Source organism: Spinacia oleracea, chromosome 1, assembly GCF_020520425.1.
Source record: "Spinacia oleracea cultivar Varoflay chromosome 1, BTI_SOV_V1, whole genome shotgun sequence".
NCBI lineage: Eukaryota > Viridiplantae > Streptophyta > Magnoliopsida > Caryophyllales > Amaranthaceae > Spinacia > Spinacia oleracea.
In genome coordinates, this window is record NC_079487.1 from 2,256,187 (window position 1) to 2,274,396 (window position 18,210).

The 18,210-nt window shown below is 38.1% G+C and overlaps 1 protein-coding gene and 2 long non-coding RNA genes across 5 annotated transcripts; all 3 read right to left on the bottom strand.

The window, feature by feature from the left end:
• Positions 1 to 235: 235 nt before the first annotated feature.
• Positions 236 to 4,077, bottom strand: LOC110779560 (uncharacterized). Of its 3 annotated transcripts, none has more exons than XR_008926265.1 (5): positions 3,453 to 4,067; positions 3,272 to 3,353; positions 1,903 to 1,964; positions 1,378 to 1,629; positions 282 to 570 (listed from the first exon to the last, which is right to left on the bottom strand). It is a non-coding gene; the product is annotated as an uncharacterized lncRNA (long non-coding RNA). The 3 variants fall into 3 exon arrangements; XR_008926263.1 differs by having other exon boundaries at positions 283 to 465; positions 3,453 to 4,059; XR_008926264.1 differs by having other exon boundaries at positions 236 to 1,629; positions 3,272 to 3,357; positions 3,453 to 4,077.
• Positions 4,078 to 4,441: 364 nt separating this feature from the next.
• Positions 4,442 to 5,305, bottom strand: LOC130465693 (uncharacterized). Its single transcript, XR_008925710.1, has 2 exons — positions 5,248 to 5,305; positions 4,442 to 4,608 (listed from the first exon to the last, which is right to left on the bottom strand). It is a non-coding gene; the product is annotated as an uncharacterized lncRNA (long non-coding RNA).
• A 7,310-nt stretch (positions 5,306 to 12,615) lies between these two features.
• LOC130462600 (uncharacterized) lies at positions 12,616 to 16,102 on the bottom strand. The gene is made up of 4 exons (XM_056831234.1): positions 14,701 to 16,102; positions 14,137 to 14,228; positions 13,848 to 13,923; positions 12,616 to 13,688 (listed from the first exon to the last, which is right to left on the bottom strand). Exons 1-4 carry the CDS (start codon positions 16,100 to 16,102, stop codon positions 12,616 to 12,618), a joined length of 2,643 nt encoding a protein of 880 aa, XP_056687212.1.
• Positions 16,103 to 18,210: the final 2,108 nt, after the last annotated feature.

The window sequence follows — 18,210 nt, forward strand, 5'->3', positions numbered from 1 at the left end:
AAATCTATTAAATATGTAAAAGTAATTTGTTAAGATGGTTTTGAAATTTATAAAAGTAAGGAATCATGCAACGCACATGAGCGTTTGAAGTTTTCTCATCATTTAGTAGTTGGTTTCGTCGTCCGCCTGTTGTATTGGGTCTTGGTTTGTAGTTGGTGATATGCTCGTTGTAGGGATCTCCTCTGTTGGTGTGTCGACCCCGTTTCATTTTATGAACATGTTAGTGTTACATTTTATAAACACTACGGCTGTTGCTATTATTTTGGGTTTGTTATTTTAATATGTTTTTCCGAGTCATTACCTATTGTTCTTGTGTTTTTTGTTTGGCTGGCCCTCCTTTTTTTATTTCTTTGAGTTTCTCCTTCCCGTGTCGTTTTGTTGTTATTTTTTCCTCTGTCTCAACATGGAAGACCTTTATAGCAGTTAACTCTTGTATACAGAATCTTCATAGTTGAATTCCTAGTTCTGAAAATATGAGGATCAAAGTTGGGATGAGAACAAACACCTTAATTTAAGCACCTTAATGATGCAGCACCCGTGCAGATCAGCATGCAGAGCAGTATGTAGCAGCTGTGCAGATCAGTAAAATATCAATACAGATAAGTAAGCATCAGTACAGATCAGAAAAGAAGAATATTATCATATCAGAATGCAGCACAGCAGTATAGAAACACAGTAAGTATAGAAACACAGTACACAAAGATCAGAATGCAGCCTAAGAAACACAAAACATGTGAAGCGTAGAGTACATGAACAAAATTTGGTTTTAGCTTTAATAGAACGCACTAGAACCACATGATTCCACAACTATCCATGAATATCATTTACTGTATAACTTGAAAATAGTGAACCACTCAACTTCAGTTTGCAAACATGAATGCCAAGTATCACAAAAATTCACATAATTCTACACCATTATGGGCTACAACATTTACTAATTAAGGCCGGATCCTTTTATTTTGTCTTCAATTTCTACTAAGCAGAGCCCCTAGCTATGTCCTAAGCATGAGAGATACAAAGCTTTCGTTGATGTGGAGTACGAAGCTGTTGCATCTATTCAGGTTCCTTGACAAACTAGTCCAGGATTTAACATTTGTACAACTGATGTAAAGGGGAGAACCGGATGCTAATAGACCATCTCAGGTCGAGTCTCGACCTTGAAACATAGTAAACCCAAGCAAAGAATAAGAAGTAAAGCAATTGAGGAGCACATAACAAGAGTAGGATTCCTTGCAACCCACAGTCCATACTTCCTGCAGTAGTTTCATTATGAAACTTATTGAATCAATGAAAAATGTAAACTGACTGTTTGAGGTGAAAAAAATAACTAATTCTGAAGGAACTGAAAAAAAATAAAGAGAACTTTTCATTACTCACCTAAAAACATGAATTATAAATCCTTGAACAATAGACTGGAAATGTGGAGTTGTCTCAGTGTCCTAATCAAAAGAACTGAACTAATCCTCCCAACATGATGCCATTAAATAAGGATCAAGTAATCAGAGCATTAGCATGCAGCCACAAATAAAATAGTCATTAGGCCTTCCCGAGTTGTGCAAGGTATTCCTTGTCAGCATTTGCAAGTCGATTATGGAACTGAGACCAGGCTTTCGTGCATCTCCCACGGACCTGATAGTAACATCAAAGATGAGTAGAAGACAAAATGGAGAAGATATCAGTTCTGAACTTGTGGAAATTGAAATATACTACTTTAACATAATATCAACGGTAAAAAGGTTCGTCAACTACATTCCACATGCTAGAAAACATGACTCCATGATCAATGTGAGCAAAAGTAAACAGCAGATAAGAAATGTTCACAGGAGCAATCATTACAATCATTACAGTAGGGAAGAGAGAGTAATAATTTCAAATACTACCAAAACACAGTGATAAACACACCTTTTAAGCTTTTGGTAGTAATGCATACTTCCTCTACAAGGCATTCAGAAGCAACTTAGGATCTGCATACATTCAGAAAATGAAGCCATTGAGTCGTGATCTATAAATGAAGCTCTATCAACTACAATTTCTCTGCTACGACATGAGCAAACTCACCAAATGTACCGTTGTATGTCTTCTCTCATTGTTTGTTTGTCTGTCATTTTTTTAAAAGAATGGTTTGTCTGTCTATTTTTGGCTTCTTTTGTGGACTGGTCTTAATTTGTTAAATTACTGTTCTTTAACAAAGTGAATCAGTGTAGGAGTATCTTCTTTAAACTTACTTTGTTTTAATTGGTTACTAAATGGTCCGTCAGTGTCATATTTATATGATAAAAAAATTAGAAAACACATAATAACCTTGCAAATTTTGAATCTCAAGATACTAGTCCTAGCCCCCAGGGAACTCCATCAATTCCACCCCTGGGAACTCCATCTATTCCACCTCTGTCTCCAACTCCCATCCTTTCTGCTCCACCTCCAGGTACGTTCTAATATTTAGTTTGAGTTTATTTATATTTCTAATAATTTTTTGTAAAACAAAAGACGTGTAATTAAGTCAGTTAATCTTGCAACTTTTGTTTAAATGTCCTAATTCAACTCCCATCTTAAATCCATCGGCCCAAACACCAGGTAATTATATACCATTCAACTCTTTAAGTATCAAATCATGACAAATGACAAGCATAATATGACACCAAAAAAAATGGACAAGTTCAGCTGAGAAGATCAAATACCAAACTGATCTTGATTCGTGTCCCCTGCATTAACCAGAGTATACAATTCGCTCCTTGAACCACATCATGACATCAAAGCTAAACATAGGTCATTAACCATATTACTTAGATGAGAGTAAATACTAGCAGACTGTTAATCGCCTATTATAGAAAAGCCTCCATCCAACTTAGACAACCTATCGTAATTACAATCACAATTTCAAGGAGAACTTGCTAGGACTATTACACTGCCAATTAAGTTCAAGGAGAACTTTAACTACTACTCCATAAATAATTATGCCTAATTTAATGTAAAGTAAATTATCATCAGTTAAGTTTCAAGAAAGCAAAAATTAATTAAATTGAAACTCAGCATAATTCTGCACAAATAATTATAAGTTGAAAAAAAAAAACCTAATTTGTTATATTTGGGACTGAATCAGAAATTTCAGTTCTTTAGCACAACAGACATTTGACTGATAATTTATTGAATAATTAAGCATAAATTGGGGAATTTGATAACTGAGAAATCTACAGATGAATTGGAATTGAAATCTACAGATGAATTGAAACTAAAACGTATATTAAATCACAGGGAGAGAAAGAGGAATTACATGAGCAACTTGAATTCAGAAGAATAGTTGGACGATTTCTTCAAATTAGGACGACTCAAAGCTTCTGGTCCATTCTTCATCTCTGCCTAATGAGAACACATCAATTGACAAATAACCAACAATGGGTAACAACAATTCAAAACTAAAAACAATAAAATCAATAAATTTAGGGTTATTTAACCTGTGAGAGAAGCAACTAGCGGCAGAGGAAGGGAAGTGGAAGCAGCGGCGGAATTCAAGGTGCCGGCGTTGAGAGCAGCACAGAGAGAGAAGAAAATCAGGAGGAGGAGAGCATCGAAGGAAGACCGACATCAAATAGAAAGAGGAGGAAGGATAAGATCAGCAACAAAGAATGAGGAAGAGAGAGAAGAGCATTGGCGGTGATGGGGGCGGCTGTGCGAACTGGACAATCGTCGGCGGCTGTGCGGACTGGAGACGAGAGAGAGCGCAGAGACAAGTGATATGGAGAGTGAAGCTGTAAACAGAGAACATGAAGGAGAGAGAAGCGGGAAAAGAAAATGTTTTTGGGAATTATTTTGTGCTGCTCAGTTGTAAAATGAGCCCGCACTTGAACTCAAGTGCTGCCAATTTTCTAAAATGAGCCCGCACTTGTAAAAATGCATTTTTTTTCCCTCTCAAGTGCTGCCAATTTACTAAATGAGCCGCACTTGAAGGGAAGTACATGATGATTTTTCCTCTAGTGTATGTAGCTTTTGTTGTTGACTTTGAGCTTGAGTGTACATGTCTTCCCTACGCATTGTTGTAGTTCATTTGAAACCTTCTCGGGCCCCTTTTCCTGGATTTGCATTGTAATTATTGTGTATGTCATTGCATTTTGTTATCTTTGTGTATTTGATTATTGTAAATGTCTTACCTGATCATAAATCTTCATCATTGATGCTATAGGTTTTCCAATAATTTTTTCCACGTCTTTGTCAAAGATCGCCACAGTCATCGTTGCGTTTCCGTCATCAATTGTGGCAATTATTCGGTACCTACTGTAACACCCCGACTTCAAAACACCATTAATTAGGTTAATTATCTCTTTAATTAGCAGCGAAAACCCTAATTTAGTCAGAGTGTCACATGCCTATTTCCCTCGTGGGAAATACAAGGCGACATAACCTTTTTAAATTACTAAATAAACTTTAATAATAAATACTTTTAACATTTGATTAAACATTAATATTAAAATCTAACTCAAATCATGAAATCAAACTTAGACTTTAAATAATACATCCCTTTATTACTAATGACATAGTTATCTTTACTAAACATCGATCGTGAATTTGGTGGTTGCATCCTCACTCTAAGGCATCCCATGATCTTCTTCGTACCTAAAACAAAAGCAATATCGTGAGCCGAGGCCCAGTAACATACTACCCTAACAGCGTAAACTCATTTCAATTCATTTTATTAACTTTGCAATCAGGGAGAATAGAATATAGTAAAACACTTTCATAAATGCATTATAATAAAACATCATTTATAACTTGAAACTTTAATAGTTCCCATTATCTTTCATAAAACATTCATTTTACTTGGTAACTGACAAGTTAGCCTTGCGGGACGTCTCCCACCTTGCGATAGTCCTCAAGGAGCACTCTCCCTTGTTAGACATACGCCCGTACCTAAATAGTTTCTCTTTTAGCTTGCGGTAACCCTCAAGGAGCACTCTCCCTTGTTGGGTGCCCCGCGGTACGGCGGTACGTGCACGACCTAGAAATAGTAACCCCACTAACTGCCAGAACCGGTTACACTTTTATTTATCATGTTTCGTATCTTATTCATAACTCATAATCATCATCTTATAAAATCATTCATAAACATATTTAAATATCATCATTCATAAAACACACCTCATAAATACATTTCATATCCCACAATCCAATAAAAACACATCATTATAAACATATTTCATAATCTCATAAAACACATTTCATAAGGGGATTGTGGGTGTTAGCAATAGATGTTACCTCAACCGTAGTTTATACGTCCCGTTCGATGGATCGTTCATCCTGAGCTCCAAGTCCGATTTCTTTTGAATATTAAATCATTGAATTAGTTATTAAAACGATAATAACTTAAAATCGATATTTTACAAATAATAAATTTTATAAGTAAAGAATTTATAAGTAACAGATTTTAATAATTAATTAAAAAAAATATAATTTCATGTTTTACTGAAAATATTATTAATCAAAATATTAATCAAACTTTCTTTTGGATATATATATATATCATAAATCGATTTTCATAAATATTATTTAAATTTCGTTTTTGTTAAATAAATCTAGTAATTTATTTTAGTAAAATCAATAATTAAACCTGAAAAGTAATAACGATTTATTAGTGAATAATTATATCGAAAACATAATTCATTAAAACATAAATATTGATTAATTGAATCTGAAAATTCATATTTGTTTTAACCAAAGCCCAAAGATCCAGAATTGGGCCAGCTAGTTATGGGCTTGGTATGTGAAATAAAAAGTAAACGAGGTTCCAATTTGGAACCTGTTTTACACGAAAGGGGAGCACGGAGCAGGGGAAAACAAGGAACAGGGGAAGCAGGGGATGAGGGCACGAGGAGGAGCAGGGAGGAAAAGAGGGAGGTTGGGCGGCTGAGCTCAGGTGATCCGGTGTCGCAGCAAGGAACCGCGCCGGAGAGGCGGCGGCGGCGGTGGTGTAATGGTGTCGCAAAAAACCGAAAGGAGGGGGAAAAGTATGCGAAAAGGAGAGAGGGAGCAGGGAACTTTTGTGAGATGGCTTGGGTGGTTCATGGGATGCGGTGGCTGCGCAGACAAGAGGGGAGGTGGAGTGTGGTGACACGGCAGTGCCGGCGTTTGAGCGCAGAGGAGAGCAAGGCAGGGGTGGGGTGCGAAAACTGGGAAGCAGGGGAGTTTGAGTGGGGGATTTGGATCGGGTTCTCGCCGGCGATGAAGGTAGGTGGGACGAGTAATGGTGGTAGGGCGGTGGTGGTCGGCTAGCGAAGCCGGGAGGTGGGGCGGTTAATGGTGGCTGTGGTTGTTGGTGGTGACCGTGGTTCGATCAGGAAAGAAACAAGGGGGGGGGGGGACTTGCAATTTTGATAACTGATTTTTGGTTGAGAAAATTGGAAAGAATTTGGCTGATTATAATGACGAGTAGAGTGAATGAGAAGTTGAAATGTCCTTGGGGAACAAGGCATGGATGTGGACTGAAATAAGGGAAGAAGGGAAAGAAAGAATGGCTTCCTTCTCACTTGTACGTGAAGAGCAAGGAAGAGAAGAAAATTGGAATTTTGCTCTTTAGGGGTATTTTAGTAATTTCACTTAGTTAGGAAAAATTCTGAAAATTCTTTGCTACATTTAGAAATTGATATAATTAGGAATGTTTAATTAAAATCAGATTTTCAAATAATTTTTATGAAATATCGATAACACAAAGTAAATTAAATTTTTGAATAAAATAAGGACGTTCCGAAATTATTAAAAATTCGAAATAAACAGGATTTAAAAATGTAGTTTATGCTCGAATAAAAATTAAATTATAAAATCTGAAAAATAAATCGTGTAACGATATTAAAACTTAATCGCAATAAAACTTCGTTAATTAAAATAAAGTTCGAAATCAGGATTTTAAAACGATTTTAAATTAAATAAAAAAATAATTAATCGTAATTAATCGAGTTTTAAAAATTCGGGGTATTACACCTACAGTAGATGATATTAGATATGTTGATGTTATTGTGGTATATTATATTGGATATAGTAATGGTACTCCACCTGTCGATGGGGAATTCTGGGAAATCTTGGCATTTGTTGCAGTATTGATTCTCATCTACTCTTGATTTGCAGTTGTTGCATGAAGTGTACATCCAACCGCACTCTTGGTCGTGGATGAATGTTATTTTTGCCACGCAAGTATAAGTGTTCATGTGTTCCTGAGAAGATTAAATCAGGACTTAGTTGTTGTACATATCTCATTTGTAATGGATATTTAATAGTGTTTTACCTGTTCCTATAATAAAGGAAATTGGTATTTACCTCATTTTCTTCTCCTTCCATGTATAGTTGTTGTAGTTCTTTGATTGTTTTCCGATTCTTGATCATCGCCTCCTCGATACTCTCTGGCTGGGTGGCTTCTATTCGAACTATTTGTTGTAGCGGCACATCAACCATGCTTTATGAAAGTCTACAATTGGTAATTAGTATTGGGTTCAGTATTTGCGTAGTTGCTAATGGTTGGTTTGTTATACAGTTTAGCATTATTGATTTCTTACTCTCTCTTGAATTGTTGGACTTCTGGAATGTCTAGATTGATATATATCTTTGTTCCTCCGGTAGAATTCAGTTGGTAGTTCCCTGCAACAACATTGTTAATTATTAGTACGTGTTTAAATTATATGTTGTCAAACTCTTTGGTTTCTCTATTGCTTTGTGTTGCCATTTACCATTGAACGTTGTTACTCTAGTAGCTGTGATGATTACTATGTGTGGTTGTGATCCGTTGTTTGGTATGTCATCGGTCACCAGATCTGCTTGGGTTCCCCACAGCGTTACCGCGACTTTGTTGTTCCTGTGTTGAAAGCATGATGGTCATTATGTTATTGCATATGTTGTTTTCTTGTTTTTTTGGATGTATTCCGTACCTTGCATCTTGGATGTGGATTGTCCGGCGTTGTTCTGTTGGGTGGTTTTGGTTGGTTTGGATTTTGTTCTCTACTCCAATTAGCTGACCAATTACCTCTGCATCATGAGTAAGTGTTATTTTATTGAATGTATTAGATGTTGTTTGGGTTGTTTTCCCATAGTGTTTGTTCAATGTGTTTTGGGCCCCTTGAAGATGCTAATGTAGTTGTTTATCTAGAGGGTGAGGGTGTCTAGTTGTACCTGTGAGTATGTCGAATTTATTGTTTCGCTCAGCCAGCTGGTCGATGGGACGCAAGTTGAATTTGTGAAACGGGATTGCGGCATCAGTTTCTTCTTGCAATGTTACTGATGTAAATGAATTGAACCATATGATGTACTCATTCTCTACTTGTAGTCGTGTTCTGGTGTTTTTCCCGACACTGAAATGAGACAGTGTATATATTCTCCCTTCTGTTACCTTATCCTTGTAGTGATTGATTATTGTCTTCTTTATCAATGCATGTATTTGCTTTCCCTGCAACGTTCACCTGTTAGTATGGTTTTATGTTGAAGCTAAGATAGTTTAAGGTAGTTGCTGACCTATTCATCGAGGAGGACCATATCTATTGTATCTGGGTTTTCATTTGTTGGTTTGTATCGCACTTCCCACATACGGGTTATTCTCGCGGTTATTGTCCAATCTTTTTTAGTTGTATCCAAGTCTGCGATGTAGTTCCTTGCGGCTTCCATATCCTGCAAACAGTTTGGTTTTGTTATTATTGCTTTTGACTTTATCATGAGCTAATGTAATAGAGTGTAATGGAATTACCTTTGTATGTTCTGGACTTCGAAAGATAGTGTGGAGGGTGTGTTGAATGTAAATTATATTCTGTAATGTATTTTAATTTCTGTAGTGTGTCATGTGATGTTGGGTTAATATAGTGGTTTTGTTCTAGTCTATATTAAAGTTGTCAATTACGCATGGTTTTATTGATCGTTAATGCTCGTCAGTTATTGCTTTTGTGCTGTTTTTCTTGAATTTATATATATTTTTTATTATGTAACAATTATTTGTAGGCTGGTTTTTAGGTGCAGTTATGGAGGGTGTTATTCTAATTGGGGTGACTTGAATTTTCTGTTACTGTCTTCTTTTGTAACTGTTCCATTAATTGGGTTTATTCTAATTGCTGAGGGTTAATGTTTCTGTAACCTTCTTATGTTGTAAATGTTCCATTTATTTCTCTGAGGTAGTTTAAACTTTTTTTTCAGTTTCGTTATTTATTGTTTGTCTTTCTGTATTGTGTGTTTGTTGAGTTTTCTAAGTTGTTTTAATTGCTGTGATTTATTGTTTAATGTTTTTAGTATGTCATTTAGTATATATGAAACATTTAATCGTATTCCAAGTGTAGCTAATGCATAAACCATCAGTAATTCCAAAACTGAAGTAGAGTACAGACCTTAGTGTCAAGTTATGCCATTTATTGAAGAACTTCAGCCCCATCTCTATGCCAAAGATCGTACTTGATTATGTCTAGCACAGGCGTTATTTATGCTTAACCTGTAAAGTGCATACAGACATATGTCAATGACAACACAACTTCCAGAAAGGTGAATGTCTTAGGTATAGTGTTTGAAATAATATTAATCCCATTATTTAGTTCAACATAAATCTGGAAGAGTATTAGGCCACTTGAAAAATGTTGTTAAAGTGTATATCACGAGTTTTACAAACTAATAAATGTTTTTATAGTAAACCATCATTCCTTGTGAAGCTTACGTAATATGGGAACATTGATAATGAAAATGTAAAAGACTATCAGGGAACTGATGCCGATGCCCTCCCTAATTTCACCCCCTTCTGATGTGTAGAAGATACTCCCCTTCTATAAGGAGAGGGACAGACGTAAAGGTAAAAGAATTAGGAACCAAGCTAGAAACAGAGCAAACTTTCCCGTTGTTTTTTATGCTTGTTGGTTGCAATACCTCACTGTTGGATTTTGGCTCACTCTTAGGACGTTTCATGGCCTGTTCAATCATACTAAGCACACATCCAGCAGCACATCCTGTTTTAAATATTATATTATATTCCAAAAATACATTACCAAAAAGGAGTCCATACACTTGGGCGATGCTCATGCTTTTTGCGTAGCATTCCCTTCATATGAGTCTTCCTGCAAGTACAACGATTCACAGATAAGATATAAAGCTGTAAAGTAATGAACATAAATGCTTTTGAGTTGAAGAATGGATAGGTATATGCTGCTACCACAAGAACTTGGGCACTTTAACTAAGGCAGTCCGCACATGTAGCCTCTAGATCATTTAACTTCTTAATTAAGATAATGGTCCCTTCTTTATGGAGTCATATGCAAAGACTTCACATAACATCATAAACCTGTTCTATGAAATAGGGGAATGAGTAATCTGATTTTTATACTCACTTTCCAAATTCTAATTCACATCTTGAATATTTGCGTACTTTTGTTTCTGCTTCTTAGTCTGCTTTGTTCCCCACGAGTGACAATATTGCCCTTGGTTTCTCTGAAGTATGAAAGGAATACATAGCCCCATTCTGTAACTCTATTCTGTTCTACTTGCAGGCCTGTTGTTCCTGAAAAATGCATCAGATGTTAGTTTAGGAGTTGTTTTCTTGACATGTTAAGTAAGCGTATAAGCAGATTAGAAATGAATTGCAGGACATATGAAATAAATAAAGCTGTGGAATTGTAACCATATTATTCATTTTATTGAAAGATGCGAGAGAAACATTACACGTATTAGAAGAATAGGGCGTACTACATATTTATGCAAGTTCCCATCCTTTGGTTTGGTTTTGTTACACTTGTGGATAGAATGGACTTTCTTCTTTATTTTTATTTTTATACATCGTCAAAAATCTCTCTGTACACTACATTCTTTGTTTCTGTAGAGTTTTCCGTGTCGTTTCCATGGCGTCCTATACAAATTCTGAGACCAGATCGAGAAGTGACTCTAGAGACAGCCACATATAGTTGTCCATGGATGAAGACGGACTCTGGCAAATACACACCTATGCGGTTGAACGTTTGACCTTGGCTTTTGTTGATTGTCATTGCAAAGCATACCTTGACGGGGAATTGTCTGCGCTTCATAGTGAATGGCAGTGCGTGATTAGACGGTGTCATCTCTACCCGGGGAAAGGACACTTTGCGTCCTACATTCTTCCCGGTTACCACTTGTGCTTCAATTACAATTGCTTCCAACCGTGTTATGATGAGCCTTGTTCCATTGCATAATCCCTCAACCTGGTTGATGTTTCTAAGTAGGATTATTGGGCAACCTACCTTTAGTCGTATCTCATGATTTGGGATGCCGGGGAATTACAGTGTGTTGAGGAACTCTGTTGGGTATAGATCTTCATCGACTGAGCTTCTATTTGTGAGGGGGCTTACTCTATCAGCACTTTTATATACACCTTCCACTCCTGGAATCATCGAGAGAATGTAGTTGTTTATTTCATCTACATATTCGTTTTTAGGTGCTAAAATCGCCCTTTCAGCAAGGTATTTGATGTCTCTGTAGTTGTGAAGAAGGTCTGGATATATTTCTTCCACAAGGGCTACCTTGTTATCTTCATGGTCTTTCACCTGTAGGTCAGTTGGTATTTGAATCCAACTTCCCTCATCTTCCCCGTTTTTGGCAGTAGTAGGTATTTTTCCATCACCCACATCTAGGACCCATTTGCTAAAAGCCTGCATTTGTTCTAATCCAACAGTTGTTGTGCTTCCCCGCAATCTCATGTTTGTAGTCAGCTTAAACACGATGCAATGAGGCCATATTGTTGGAGACCTACTGGCCGATGCATCAACAATGTATGCTCTTCCTTTTCGTGGCACCACCGGTAAGATTTGTCTGAAATCGCCTCCTAATACAACCGTCTTTCCTCCAAATGGCCTGTCTGAAGCGCTTGGGTTTACTGTCTGCATAATGTCACGTAGAGTGCGGTCCACTGCCTCAAAGGCATGCCTGTGGACCATGGGAGCTTCATCCCATATTATAAGTCTTGCTCTTTGGATCAGAAATGCCAAGTTTGAGCCTTGCGGTATCCTGCAACATGAGTTCTCATTTAAATGTATTGGGATGCTGAAGCGTGAATGTGCCGTCCTTCCACAGTGAAGTAATAATGCTGCAATTCCAGATGATGCCACTGCGATTACAATATGACCTTGAGATCTAATTCTTGATATTAGGGTGCTCCACAAATATGTCTTCCCTGTGCCTCCGCTACCATAAATGAAGAATACCCCCCCCTATTCTATTTTCTATTGCTTCTAGTATCTGATGGTACACAGAGCTTTGTTCTGGATTTAGGCCAACTTCTAGATTAGATGCTTCGTCTGCTAGAGTTGCGATGTCAAACATTTGCTCTTCCAATATCAATCTGTTTGATGTTTGTTGCACCAAAGACATGTCCGGGAATGGCATACTTCCATAGTTCGTGAGGCTCCTGTTATTTCTGTTAAGGATCAATTCTATCTCATATAATGCGTAGTTTGCACTTGGTTTGTTGTTAGCACAATGTTTGGAGAATTAAACCTCTTGCGTTGCCGGTATTGGACATCATCTGATAGTAGCTCCCAATTTTTCTCCCATTGGTCACTGGGACTTGTTACTTCACAGAAGATTAAGATTGTGGCGAACAACTCTCTAAGTTGTGGGGCATGAGCCCAAGATGACGCAGCCTTTAGAGCTTCATGCCATTCGATCACTATCTCCTTCTAGAAGTCCTAAAGCATTGCAAGCTTCCTTGAATGTGGCAAATTCTACGCCATTTACTGTTCTTATATCTGCAAACCTTGTTGATCCTGTCACTATATTAAGGAGCATACGCAAGTAGTGAAGCTCCCCTGATGCTGGGTGGACGTAGTAAATCCTCCCTATTTTGAAGCCTTCATCTCTTCCTTTCCATTTCTTTTCCTTGCTTTGCCATACCCATTCAGTTGGGAAATCGTGGTATGTCAGTTTTCTTGCTTCTGGGTACTTCCTATTTGCTTCCATCCATCCGGTGAGAGGAGTCTTTGTTGGTCCTACTCTTTCAAGCACTTGATCTAGTGGCTCATGATCTTCAAACATCACTATTTGTTCTTCCTCTAGGTGACAACTTAAGCGTTGAACTGGGGGGTATTTATATTGTATTGGGAAGCCAAATACTCTCCAGCATGCTTCTGCAGCAGATACATATCTGCATTGCAAGTGCGATTTTATCTCGTCTCTTGGGGGTTCAGGATTGGCTTGTTGTCCTCCTGGTATTCCACTATCTGTGACTTCTAGAACTGTTGCTAGTGCCATATCTGGACCCTTGTTCATGTACTTGAACAGGTATTTGGTACATGTGTATTTCTTGCATACTTCGACGTTGATGTGTGCTTGATACTTCACCAGCAAGTCCACATTGTATGGCACAATGAAGGTATTATCAATTGTGTGGCCATTCTTTTGTGCTACCCGACCATTGTTTCTTCTTCTGTATTGTGGGTAACCGTCTTCTCCAATGATTGTGTCGTCGTTGAAGTCTTTAGGATAGTACTTTGTACAACGCCCATCATGCATACATGGACATTTTGGGTTCAACGTACCACACGGTCCATGAGTCATGTATTGGACTACCGCCTCGAATGCAACTGGGTCCTCTTCCGGGTCTGGTAATTCTGCTGAAATTAGTCGATCGATGTCCGCTGCAGTCCGTAGTTTGTCCGGTTCTTGCAAAAACAACAACATATGAACATGTGGGAGGCCTCGTTTTTGGAACTCGATTGTGTATATTGCTGCAAGATGGTACAGATTGTTAGAATAGCAATGGTACTTTTGTGTTGTAAACTTTTATTCCGATAAGACATAAGGTAATAACGTATGCCACATCAACCCAAGACAGTATTGGTGTGCATGAGTTCTCATTACACCTGTTTCCTAAATTAGACCCAAACTTCCATCCATATACAATGTTCCTAGATTGCAGCGACTGGGCATTTCAAGAATGACTAAGACAAATGGAATTGTATACTGCAAATTGAAGTGCATACAGATTGTGAATAGGCAACCAAAATTTAATAAATAACTCCCACTTTGCATCACACAATCATAGCATATTATGATACATTGATACAAAAACTTGTGACAAACCCAACTATAATAGTACACTGTACACACAAACACTTTCCTTAAACATGCATAAATAAGGAAGGCGAGCAAATAAAAGTACACCTGACTACTCACCTTATGAATTAAGCAGTAGACGATCAGACATTTCGAGAATCGATCAATAACGCACATTTTGCAGAAGGCACCTTTAAGCAGAATAAAAATCCCTAAACCCCAATAAATGATTTGGGTAGCAAAGTGTACAGGAGACAGGGGTTTAGAAGTTATTTATTTCGAAGCGGGGTAATTAATCCGCAAACGGAAGATACTAATGGCAGGGCGAAGATTGAGGGCACTATATATGATATATTTATTTCTATATATGTATATATAGAACATTTTGTAGTGTAAACTGATTTATGTAAGGGGCAATATATTATGAACTTATAAGACAAAATATAATAACATATGCGACATCTACCCAAAAAAGTAATGGAGCGCATGCTATATATAACATTTTTGAGTGAAAACTGATTTTTGGAAGGCAAAATATATTATTAACTTATAAGACATAATATAATAACATATGCCACATCAACCCAAACACAAACGGAGCGCATGCATATATTTAGAACATTTTAAAGTGTTTAGTTTCTGATTGGACATATACGTTTTTGTAAAAAATTGGATTATATTTACCTGCTTTAGTGCGGCCGCAAATATTTCTTTTGGTGAGGTCCACCATCAGTTCATCAAGCTTTATCTTGAAAACTCGAGCGATAATATCAGGTCGGTCTTCTGGTTTTTGACCGGGAATCAAGGATAAGAAATCCCTGACCTCTGGCCATCTCGGATTACATGTCATAGTGATGAACAAATCTGGAGGGCTAACCCATCTGCAAATAGCTAGGGCGTCGTGATAGTTTTGAATCATGAATCTCGGACTTCCCGTGAAGGATGCAGGTAGTATGACACGTTGTCCTACAGATGCAGGAGTTGTGTCTCCTCGAGAAACAGCATCCGCCAATCCACGTAGCACATCTTTGCGAAGCTTTTTTTGGTTGCCTCTTACCCATTCTAATCTACCTTCTTGGATGCATGTGAAGGCATCAACTTGTTGTTGTTGGTTTAGTCTCCCCAATTGGAATCTTGTTTTTGCCTCCTTCTTTCTCTGTTGAAAGCGAAATGCGTAGTATTCTCTCATAGTCACTGTAGTTCTTACCCTTCTCCCCTTTTGTTCCACATCAGTGTGGGGGATTTCTGTCCTATACCCATCTTTTCCATATGGAAAAAGAAGTGGATATTGCATTGCCATGAAACTTGGGTGAAGCTCGGATATCCTTTTCAGACCAAAGTGTTTGTCCTCGATAATGACATCCCTAGGCCCTTTTTCTGTATCACCTGTACCCACTATCAAAGCCGCAACCTCTGAAGTCGTAGGGAGGTTGTATTGTCTTCCATCTTTTGCTCTTGTTCCGATCAAGCGAATCTTCACAGGTTGTAAATCAGACTCCTGGAACCTTTCCCTGGCCATTCTGAATACTTTTGCCAGTTCATTATGCTCATCAAACATCTTTGATAATCCTGCTACAATTACAGGGTCTAGTTCTGGTTTCTCTCCCACACTTCCGAGACTGTTTATCCGGTTAGATACTTCGTTCTGTGTGTCATAAATATAAAGCTGGGTGAACCTTGGTTGTTGCCCTTCTGGCGGAAGCAATGACCCAATCTTGTGGTGGTTCTGCCCATTTAATCTAAACACATACGGAGCATTTCCCCGATTGATACTGCTGTCTACCTTCCCTCCCATTGAAGTGAAAGCATTTATGGAGTTGTACATCCTTCCTTTTTCCTTGAAAATCTTCGATCTACTATCATTATTGTCCAAGAGATCCTTCAAAAATTCTGGTGGGTCTTTCAATAGAGGTAACCTGACCTTGCCCTTTTGACAGCAAAAACTGTATTCAGGTGAACTACTATTTCTGTCCTTCCTCGCTCGTTCCTCATACCAAACTATAGCCTCACATTTTGGACACACTTCAGTTGGCCCACCAAAATTCCAGGGTTCGGTGTATATTCCTGTATGATTATAAGGGTACATTAGGTTCACTGACTTGGTTATGTAACAACATTATTATTTAAATGCTTTAAAGAATATATTCTCACTTATATGTCTCGTAGTACGGGGTATTTGTTGTTGGCCATGAAGTGCCGCACTTTGTGTTTGCTCCATATCTGGGGGTTCAAAATGGGACCATGGTCAAAATAAGTGCAGACACAAAGCAACGAGCTTGAACCATGAGATATAGTACTAATTTTTACCATTGGGTGATTCTGAGTTTTGATATGCGGTCCTTTGTTGTGCCTCCGCTGATGTGGCCAGTAGTCCATTCACACTTTGACGGGTCCGTTTTCTTCCACGACTTGGAGCAAGTGGTATAGTGTTTGAGCTGGATACAATGTCTATTACTGAACACATAACATTTAAGACTTCTTTGTTACATTTATTCAAATATAAGTCATATCTTTTGCTATTTAGTTTACGCTTACCAATGGTAGTACTCACGGGTCTTCTAACATCTCTGGAGAACGGTGTACAGGTTGATACGCGTAGATTTCTCCTTTGGGTAAGTATATGTTTTCTTAGCAATCGAGCGAGTTTAGTTTTGTCTTTACCATTGTCCATTTGTAGTTCGGCAGATTGTTGTATTTGTTGTTGACCATGGAGCTCCAAACTTTGTCTTTGATGAATGCCTACGGTCCAAAATCTGATCAGAGTCGTTTTTAACACAAACAAATCTACCAACTACATTTTATGAGATACAGTTCGACTTTGTGCCATTTGCTGATTCTGGGTTATTTGAGTTGGATGTAATGTATATTACTGAATATATATGATTCCAGACTTATTTGTTATGTTTTTTTCAAAAAAAAGTCATATCTTTTGTTATTTAATTACCCTTAGCAATGCTAGCAGCCACATGTCTTCTAAAGGGTCTTCTAACATCTCTGGATGACGGTCTAGAGGTTGATGCGCGTCGATTTCTCCCTTGGGTTAGTATATCTTTTCTTAACAATCGAGCAACTTTAGCTTTGTCTTTACCATCATCAATTTTCACTAAGCCAGATTGATGTGTTTGTTGCTGGACATGAAGTTCCAAATTTTGTCTTTGTCGAATACCTATGGTTCGAAATGTGACCAGGGTCATTTTGTAAACAAATAAACCTACCAACTTCAAATATGAGATACAATTTCTAATTTGTCCCATTTGGTGATTCTCAGTTGTTTTAGTTGGATGTAATGTATATTACTGATTGCATATCAATACAAATATATGAAGGAAATAATGCCCTTGGTCCAAGTATGCATTCTATGATAAGTCTAATAAATGCGGTTCAGTATTAATTAACAAGTTAATAATTCAGTGAGATCAAGTGAGCTGAATGCCTAGCTAGAGGCCGCTTCAGTTCAAGTGGAATTAATGATATTAATCCACAGCTTACTCTTGACTGAACCCGTAGGGTCACACAAATAGTACGTAAACGGATCAAGTATTTAATGGCATTAAATACTCTATCTATGGATATTCGGAATCGACGGATCTTGGTTTCAGTGGGAGCTGAGATCGTCACAGGCAAGAAATAAATACTCCGGAAACGATGATATTACCGGAAACGGAAATATGGATCGTATCGGAAATATAAATATTATCCAAGTCGTAGATGTTGCCGGAAACGGAAACATGGTACGTATGGGAAAATATTATCGGAAATGGAAATATTACCAGAATCGGAAATATTGCCGGAAACGGAAATATTGTCAGAATCGGAAATATTACCGGAATCGGAAAATAATTCCGGAAACGGAAATATTAAATATTTGTTCGAAACGGAAATTAATTCCGGAATCGGGAATGTTAAATATTGTTCGTATCGGAAATGAATTCCGGAATCGGAAATTTAATCGGAAGCGTATCGTACGAATAAGCATCGGACGAGGCCTGCCGGACGAGGGCCCAGCACGAAGCCAGGCCATCGCCCAGCAAGCCAAGCGCGCCACACAAACAGCCACGCCAGGCCCAGCGCAAGGCCAGGCCCAGCAGGCCGTGGCAGCGCGCACAGCGCGCGCAGCGCGCGCGGGTGCTTGCGTGGGCTTGTGGCTCGCGCAGGCCTCGCTGCGTGGGCTGCTGCTCGCACGCACGCATGGGC

What these genes read in the sequence shown, in the direction of transcription:
- LOC130462600 (XM_056831234.1), bottom strand. Translation starts at nt 16,102, where the DNA reads ATGTACCCTTATAATCATACAGGAATATACACCGAACCCTGGAATTTT. An exon ending in TTGCGGCCGCACTAAAGCAG is followed by an intron (nt 14,229 to 14,700) that starts GTAAATATAATC and finishes ATTGGGGTTTAG; the next exon opens with GGATTTTTATTCTGCTTAAA. An exon ending in TCTACTGCTTAATTCATAAG is followed by an intron (nt 13,924 to 14,136) that starts GTGAGTAGTCAG and finishes TTCAATTTGCAG; the next exon opens with TATACAATTCCATTTGTCTT.